The following is a 9,796-nucleotide window of genomic DNA, read 5'->3' on the forward strand; positions in this document are numbered from 1 at the left end:
TTCGTTATTTCTGCACTCTCAAGCATGTTTCGTCTTTCGTTTGTTGTTTTCAAGTAACCTACATCGGACGAAAGCTTTCATTGACATCAAGTTTATTCCAGTTCTTTCAAACGCGCAACTGACGTTTTGAGAGTTTTACGGTGAACCGTATGCGCATAATTTCCACGTATGTGGCATTACCGTTGTGTTACCCGTTGTCACGTGTGTTGCTAAGGCTGGGGATAATAGAACAGATTTGTTAACTGCGTCTAAACCAATCAGATTTTAGTATTTAACATGAAAGTATAATAATGAAAGTTATCACCATCATGATAGGGGATTCCAGGAACATTTATCCCAGCAAACCAATATGCTAAGACGTCGCGCATTGTATTGGGGTTTGAAATTGCGTAAATTGTAACACTGTAAAAGACGGGCGTTAGTACTTTTGGTCATTTTATCGTTTTGGCTACATGGATTTCTCTGCCAATTTGTACCACAGGTGCTTGAGGACAGGACCCCCCCCCCCCCGCCCCCCTTCGATATGGACCCCTGGGCTTTTTCTTTTTTTTTCTCATAAAAAATCTTTCATTGCCATATTTGTGATATGATATATACCAGCAAATCGAAAAATTACCTAAAACAAACGTTCTATTAAATCTACCCTACATTCTCTATATAAAAATCAACTATATATAGAGAGGGTAGAAATTTATATAAAATGTAAGTTTAAGCAAATTTTCTGAATTGATAGAATAGATTATATCACAAAAGTGTCATCCATATATAATTTATGTGAAAAAAGTCTAACAGGCCCGGGGGTCTATAATAAGGGGGGGGGTCCTGTCCTCAAGCACCTGTGATTTGTACGATGCTTCTATAATTTCCTGTGATGATGTCACATAATACTCATTCATAATTTTCCAATTATTGACCGATTTTGACTGTTTGTAAAATTGAAAGCATTCCGTAATACGCTGTGATCTTGACAAGTAACAATAACAGATGGAATGTTTGGTAAAGATATTTTGCTTAAAAATATATTCTTTTTGTGAAACTAAGTTGATAAATGAAATGTGCATATTAAGAAGTAGTCAAATTTTTCTTTAAAAATATATAATCTAGTAGTAAGAGAGATTAATAGAGCGATTTCAATGTCTAGTCGGTTTTGTTACTACGGCGTAAATATGCGTATGATAGTCTTTAACTGGGCGTATAGCACCAATATAAGATGTATTCTCTATTTACTGGGAAAACTTTTAACAGATAAAATATTATTTTTAAAATGTGCAAATAAATAAAATTTTGTATTGAAAGAAACACTAAAAAGTGAGACATTTTTAAGAAAACGGGAGCAAAAATTAAATGTCTAGTCGAATTTGTTACGCCTTAAATTTTTGACGTTTTTATGCTTAAACGACATGTGCAATAACGTCAAAATAGTATATTTTGACGTTACAAAATCAGCCCCAATTTTGTGCGCGACGTCTTTTTAAATAGCATAAAGAAAGGAAATTTTTTTAAACTCTATTTTCTGTTACAGAAAAACTTGGTTAGTACGAACATTCATGGATATAATGAAGTTATCTTGGATCCCCACTATATAAATTTAACAAATTTCCTATACGGATATAACAAATTACGGATATAGCAAAGTAATTTCATAGGTCCCAGTGACTTCGTCCAATATAACCCAGTTTCACTGTACGTTGATTGAGTTTTTAATTCGTACTTCACAGCAGTAAATTTTTATGTTTTTATAGACTCTTACTTCGTCTGGGTTTTCGCTGGTGATCCTGGCTGCTATGACATGGCCCCGGGGTCGGGGGTGTATGGAGGGGTTAGAAAAGTCAATAGGACTGTCCCCCCAGGTATCCACTTCATACAGCTGTCTGATGTCCTTCAACCGGTACAGGTGCAGACCCATAGCAATCTGTAATACACAAAATATGCAACACAAAAAATACTGTATTATGCAACTTTATTTATTCCTCAATTGCAAATAATATTTTCTTTTTCACCAATAAGTGTCTGGATAAAAATTGCCAAAGTTCCATTTCAAATGAATATTCCAAAACCTTACTGCACATCTACATGACAACACAAATATCTCCAAAAAGATGATTAGGCTGCTGTGTAAAATGTAAGAGGAGTTCAGGGAAGAAAGGTGTGACAGACGGATGGATAGACAGCTAGACGGGCGGATGGACAGACATGAGTAACAACAATATACTGCAAATTCCTAAATATAGTTTTTGTCAGTTGGATATATACCGGTATATATTGCAGCAATATAGTTTTGGTGCTTTTAGACACTGAAAATGTAAATATAAGGCATATTTTCCATGAAGCGTTAGCACGCTTCATGAAATATGCCTAAGTGACAAGTCTGTGTGATTTTTCACACACCAATAATTCACACTAAATTTAAAAACATTCATTAAATATATACATAGACTTATATTAACAATGGGTGATGTCATGGAAGTTTTTTAATGGAGGTGTAAAGAATGTTTGCGAGCGCTGGTAAACGTTCGCTCTGTTGAACAGGCCTCAGGTATGGGTATTTAAATCTATATTTATCTCCATTTTAACTAGACTGGCTTGCCTGTCTGATATCCAATATACACGGTAAAGACAGGCAATGCCAGTCTACATTTTAACCAGGAAGTAAATTACAGATCTCATTCAAGTCTCAACTGAAATCTCATTTGACAATCCTAGCTGTCTACAAAGTCATCTGTAGGTCATTCATAAAGGCTGTAAGTACATGTACAATTAAGGTCATTTAATTTAATTTAAATCAACTTTTATATGAATGATGGAATAAAAACCAAGAAAAAATTTATTGGTGTTCTAGAATAGCAAATTGTATGAATAATTATATCACAGTTGACATGTTTACAAATAAGTGATATCTGTTTTTCCCTAATTCTAAAACAAATACAGATTAGAACATTATTATGTATCAAACTAAAACATCTATATAATTCCTGTTTTTTCAGATGGCATTATCTAAAATGGACATTCCCCGCACAGCCCAGCACTTTTTAGAATGCGGCATTGAAGACTGTGAAAGAAACTGTGAATTCTACTGCAACCTTTGTCATCAAAGATTGTGCAAACAATGCAGAGATGAACATCTGAAACGTCCAGAAAACAAGAACCATGAGGTGGTCCTTTACCAGCAACGTAAGCGACAACTTCCTGTGGAGAAATGCAAGATCCACCCCACTAAAGATGAGGACATGTTCTGTGAAGAATGCCAGGTTTCGTTATGTTCTAAATGTGCTACAAAAGGAGACCACCCAAAACATACATTTGTTGATCTTGAAGCAGTCTACGCAGAAAAATTTACACTCTTCCATCAGGAAATCTCCAAAATTCACGAGTATTTGCTCCCTACATCACAAGATTTACAGAAAGAGATAAAAAAAGATTCCTCAGAAATCAAACACCTTATGGACAACATCAGAACATCAATGAAGACTGAAGGTGAGTCCCTGAAAAGTCTGGTGGACACAGTCGTATCTGAAAACATCAAGCAGTTAGACCAGATAGAACATTCACTGTTAGAAGATCTAAACACCCAAGACAAAACATTTGATGACTATATCACTTATCTTAATAACCTTGTCAAAGAGCTCCACAGATGCATGTCCTCTACAGAAACCCAGAAATTAATGTCTGAGAAAAAACCAAAGATCCGATCCATACCGGAGACAACAAAACCAGTCACACCGGGATTTACTGCTGGTCAATGCAACAAAAGTGATGTCACCAAATTACTTGGTAAAATACATGTCCCCAACACTAAAGCAGAGAAGAGAGAAATAAGGCCCATTGAAAGTGTCTACAATACAGCAATGAAACCTACACATAAACAGATGAAAGAAGACAGAAAGAAATCTGACAAGAAACAAACATTGTCTCTATCTGCCTCTGTCACCAAGGTCAGGGAGTTCAAAGTACCAGGTGTTGATACTGTATTCCATGTAACACTAGATCAATCAGACAGACTCTGGATCAGTGACAAGTATGGTAATCTTGTCCAAACAGATCTACAGGGGAATGCGATACAGAAGATAAAAACCAATGGTGGATATGGTTACCACACAGTCACACAGGACAGGGATCTGATCTTTACAGACAAAGACAAGAAAGTCATCAAAAGGATAACACAGGATAATAAAATCACTGAATTCATTAAAACTGGAGACTGGACACCACTTTGCATACACTCCTCCCACATCACCGGGGACTTACTGGTGGGGATGGTGACAAATAGAGAGGCTAAAGTCACCAGGTACAACAAGACAGGAAAAGAACTACAGAACATACAGAGGCATAACAAAGGACAGGGACTGTATAGATATCCACACTACATCACAGAAAACATCAATGGAGATATCTGTACATCAGACTATGATAAAGGAGTAGTGGTAGTCAATAAATCAGGACAACACAGGTTCTCTTACACAGGTCAGAAATCAGTGTTCCGTCCCTATGGAATCTGTACTGATGTCCTCGGTCACATCCTGGTGTGTGATGGATACAATTTAAGTAACACTGTTCACCTCCTTGATCAGGACGGTCAGTTCTTGTCTCTATTACTCACACAACAAAAAGGGGTAGATTATCCCCGTAGTGTGTGTGTGGATGATGAGAATAATCTCTATGTGGGACAATTTACCACCAACACACTGACAGTGTACAAGTATCTAAAGTGAAAAATAACATTGCAGTTAAGTATATGTATTCTTTTATACAACCATTCTGTGTGTTTACATGTCATTGCATAGTTATAATATTTTTAATTGTTAAATATTAAAATAGACATTTTGAATCTTGTGTATCAGTGATATACTGGAAATGAATTGTTTTGAGTTACAAAATAACTCATTAGTTTAAAACTTAAGACACTATAGTTTGAAAATAATCTAGTTGCTATTATACTATTATAACAAATAGAAAATTTAAAGTAAAGTAATGATATTTTTTATTTTTACAAATAGAAAAAAAAAATTTGCTACTGGGTTTTATTCAGTTTATATGTTGATGTATATAATTTGGGAGCAATCTTATATATAGTGTACATTAAAGGTTGAAGATTCCTAACATTAAACTTTTTGTCACAAGGAATACACTTGTGAAATATGAAAGTCACAGCTCTACTAAATCAAAAGTTATGGACAAGGTTAAAGTTTTTGCGGACAAACAGACAGAGAGACAGACAGACAGAAAGACAGACATGACAAAAACTATATACCCCCGAAACTTTCTGGCCTTTGTTCTACTGACCAATTAAAATAAAGATAAAAAGTATTCCACCTGTTACTTTTCTTACCCGCTTGTCGTTCTTGATTCTGTGGTCTTGTGATGTCACAAAGGCCCACTGATTTAAATGGATCATTGGACATAATGTAAATCTACACTATTTTATCAAGATAATTATATTTTATTTTTTTATTATAAACGCATGTCTGTGATCAGATGAGTTATATGATTTTGTAGTTTATTCATTTCAGTTTGAACAATTCGGTAATAAATCAAGGCAACTGAAAACTGGGCTTTTCCTCCGAAGATGACCCTGATGAATATCCTATGATAATAATTAGGCTTTTATCGGTAATAATAAGATGTATTTTCACTTAATGAAGCCATGATTTATTTCTTTATTTTTTTTCTTCGTACGCTACGACATTTTTTTGGTTTTAAAAGTTTGTACTAACTCGCATAATATACAAGTTTATGTTGTTTAGTTCTTGTCATAATTCATTAGAGCAGAGAGACAGACGGGAGGTGTAGTAGTGTTGTACATGAATATGTGAATATAAATAAATGCTGTCAAATATTAAGAATTTATTAATAATTACTTTATTAAATTATTAACACGATAAAAATATTTCCTGATTGACTTCACATTTTTTTTTAACATATAGGCCCTACCTATCATATACCGTATATCGGTGTGTGTTTTTTTTTAGTGTTGGAAATTTTGCGAAAAAAGGGTAGATTAGTACAGTTTATATTTTGCATATGTTATTTTTTTTAGATTGAAGATTTTTTGTTTAAAATGCTTTTAAATGTTTTTATGTCACATTATAGCTGACACAATTTCTGCATGTTTTATATTTTGCGAATTAAAAATGATCGCAAAAATTGTGAAAAATAGATCACCGCGAAAAAAAAAACGGATGCACGGTGTGTGGCGCATTCACTAGGTCAATATTGTGACGGAAAATTGAATCCTTGACCATGTTGGACTCTTGATAATAAAAACAATGTAAGTTGTAAATAAATGCCCTGTATATAAAAGTACGTGAATTAATTCACACTCTCCAATCTTTCTCTCTTTTGATTGCTTTTATCCTTTCTCTCAATCGATCGAAGTATCAAATGATGAGAATAATCACTGACTGATAAAACATGTTAAAAACCTTGCAAATATGCTATGAAATTAATAAAAAAAAATATACCACCCAGTTTGAATATCGTATGATTATACAAGGTTTCAGTCATGATTATGATATTTCTTAAAATTACACTGCAAAATGACATATATGACAATTTGTAAACATTGCAAAGCTTTGAACAGCCACTGGCCTATGGTCTAAGGGAGATAAGCAGCGTAAGTGAAAGCTCATTTTCCCGATTGAGTAATTTTGATCGACTGTGTTGTCGCTATCTTGCAATAAAAAGCTAAATAACATTTTCAGTCTTATTTTATCAGCTCAGATAAAATTATTCCAATATGTAACTCAATATGTTCACTTAAGTATTTGTTTCTTATGACCTGCATTTGCCAAAAATTAAAGGTAGCAAACAAGCAGCTGTATGTTGTATTTTTTTGAGACACAATTTGACTCAAAAAAATATTATTCCACACATGGAAATTTATTTTCCAAGAGAATATCTATTTCATCCTAATATGCATCTACTACAACTACAAAAAAACAAAAATTTCTGAATTCAAAAAACAGCGATGGCAATCTGTCATCGTTTTCCTTTACCTGTAACTGTGCGGCCGGTAGGTTGATGTCTGCCACCATCTCTGTACACGGATGTTCCACCTGTAGACGTGGATTGAGCTCCAGGAAGTGGAACGTTTCTGTCTCCTCGTTATACAGATACTCCACTGTACCGGCACTGACATACCGCACCATCTTAGCCAACGTCACCGCGGCCTAAAGAGAAAATATAATACACTCATTATATTGATATCTCACACTCATTTGGATTGAGATAACAAGTAAAAGTACATAGGGATTTGCGATACAAGGATGACATATTTAAAGAAGAAGTGGTTAGAGACTTTAAAATCACTTTCAGATACTGATATTTCAAATATTGACATTCAAAGCAATGAAGTTAGACTGTATTTTACTTCAGTATTATAAAGTACTATTAAGAGTAAGTTGATAAACAGATTGTTTTTGTCATTACCCTCAAGTTCTACCTACCTGTTCCATCTTTTCGAACACCTCAGGTTTGGCTATATAGGCGGGGGCCTCCTCAATGATCTTCTGATGTCTCCTCTGGATGGAGCATTCCCTCCCAAACAGGGAGATGGCGTTACCGTAGTTATCTGCCAGGATCTGGACCTCCAGGTGACGGGCGTGGGTGGCCAGCTTCATGATGAAGATGGGGGATCCCGGTACCTCAGCCTGCACCTATATATAGAACACAGGATTTCTCTTTTCTTTTAGATCCATCAAAATTAGAGAACTTGTTGATAAAAGCTTAGAATTGAAACTCAATATCGTAAAAATTCTGTTCAAAAGCAAAATGAGTGTATTTCTTTATATTAAGCAGATTTAACACTGATTTCTTGGCATTATCAACAAGGGATTGTTTCCAATCCTTTTGATTGATATCAATAAAATATGTTCAAAACAAGGGATCTGAGGTGGCTAATATTGAATATTCATTGGCTAACAATTCATAATCCTTTCTAGTTGTTATCACTATCTCTCTTTACATTATAAAACTGCTAAAACTACCTCTCACTTAAAACATAATTTCACCATTTTTTTGGAATAAACTCTGCATCTCACATCATTTCTATAGTAAGGTTTCTCTCTTTATTCTTCACTTGCTTAAGTCTTCTTGCCATTCTTTATACCCTAACACAATAAATACAAAATAACTCTTTCTATTCCCTACCTGTCTGAAAAGATTTTACAGGTATGGAATCAGCATTCTTTTAAAATTCCTGATGCTATACATGTACCTCCCTTGGAGGCTTTGTTCATCACAGGAAACCCAATTATATTGGCCGATTTCAGAAACTCGTATACCCTGGTGACACACCCCTTCCTTTAGAGGTCCTGGGGCACGTTCACTGGCTTATTGTCACTCTTGGAGTAGTTCAGGATCAAACCTGGAATGAAAATGTGCTGTAATGTTTATTTGTATGGCCTGGGGGAACAAATTAACATTTTAGTTTTTGAGATTTTTGTGATTGAAGAAATGAATATAAACATGCTGTTGCTTCAATTATTCATGGTTTGTGAATGACACATGTTTTTTATACTGTCTTTAAAAAAATGTTGTTTTTTTTCATTAAATATTTATTTTTAATAGAATCATTAGTGTACACTGATAAATTTGATAAATTACCTGATCCACTCCATGGAAATTGTTTTCATATTAAGCAGCATTATTGGCTACAATAGAGGAGGCAATCTTGTCTCATAGCTCCCTCTGGTGGACCTGTTCATAAACAAGAGCAGATAACTCTTACGTGAAACAAGCTACACCAAGATAATGCCTCATACAGATATGACCTTATCGGTTAATAAAAAGAAGTATTTCTTTACAAAATATATTTCAAAATTATTTCTGCAAAATAGATAGAGTGTCTACAGACATTGATACCTTAGAGTGTGTCTTAAAATTGTTTGAAATTACCAATAAATATGATTCCATTTTTATGGAGTAATTCTGGTAACTGGGATTCTCTGAAGCATGGCCCCAGCCAGCCCAAACAGCCTGCAAAACAGAAAAGAGAGTACTTAGTTTACTGGTAATACATGTTTAATACATTTATATACACAGCCAAATTATTATACAGAACAACAACAGAAATCAACAATCTGAGTAAACTAGTTAAATGTCTTAATTTACCGTAATACTGTACATTTATCGAGGTCTAGATTCCTCGTGTGCAGCACTACCGGATCAAGACTCATCTTCTCTTCGTCCATCCGCCTGTGGAACACCCTGCCACACACAATACGGCCATCCGCCTGTGGAACACCCTGCCACACACAATACGGCCATCCGCCTGTGGAACACACTGCCACACACAATACAGCAATTGTTTAATTACACCCTGCCATACACAATACGGCATTGTGGGGAACAGCTGTCTGTGCTACACACAAGGAGGCAATCTGTGGAACACCCAGGCCACACACAATACGGCCATCCGCTCTGTGGACCTGCCACACACAAACAAGGAAAGATAACTCTACATCTTATGTGAAAAAAACTACACAAAGATAATGCCTCATACATATATGACCTTATAGGTTGAAAAAGAAGTATTTCTGCCACACACATATATTTTCATTATATCTGCAAAATAGATAAAGTGCCACACACAATACCCAGAGAGTGTTTAAAATTGCCATTACATTTTAATAAGGCCATCTGCCCGTTTTTATGGAACAGTTCTGCCACACACAATACAGCCCCAGCCAGCCCAAACAGCCTGCCACACACAATACAGAGATCCGTTTACTGGTAATACCTGCCACACACATTTATATACACAGCCAAATTATTATACCCTGCCACACACAATAAAGCC

At 35.1% G+C, this 9,796-nt stretch overlaps 2 protein-coding genes across 2 annotated transcripts; one reads left to right on the plus strand and one right to left on the minus strand.

Moving 5' to 3' along the window:
• Positions 1-1,750: 1,750 nt before the first annotated feature.
• LOC134239773 (acetyl-CoA carboxylase 1-like) lies at positions 1,751-9,425 on the minus strand (the record flags this gene model as incomplete). The annotated part of the gene is made up of 5 exons (XM_062721920.1): positions 1,751-1,912; positions 6,993-7,166; positions 7,443-7,652; positions 8,893-8,973; positions 9,333-9,425. Coding segments are annotated over 5 exons (720 nt in total), but the record flags the coding sequence as incomplete, so codon positions are not given.
• LOC134239772 (uncharacterized) lies at positions 2,711-4,798 on the plus strand. Its single transcript, XM_062721919.1, has 2 exons — positions 2,711-2,741; positions 2,985-4,798. Exon 2 carries the CDS (start codon positions 2,985-2,987, stop codon positions 4,707-4,709), a length of 1,725 nt encoding a protein of 574 aa, XP_062577903.1. The 5' UTR covers positions 2,711-2,741; the 3' UTR covers positions 4,710-4,798.
• Positions 9,426-9,796: the final 371 nt, after the last annotated feature.

The sequence above is a fragment of the Saccostrea cucullata genome, unplaced genomic scaffold, assembly GCF_032062105.1.
Source record: "Saccostrea cucullata isolate Sc308-1 unplaced genomic scaffold, CSIRO_AGI_Scuc_v1 ctg17497, whole genome shotgun sequence".
Classification (NCBI taxonomy): Eukaryota; Metazoa; Mollusca; class Bivalvia; order Ostreida; family Ostreidae; genus Saccostrea; species Saccostrea cuccullata.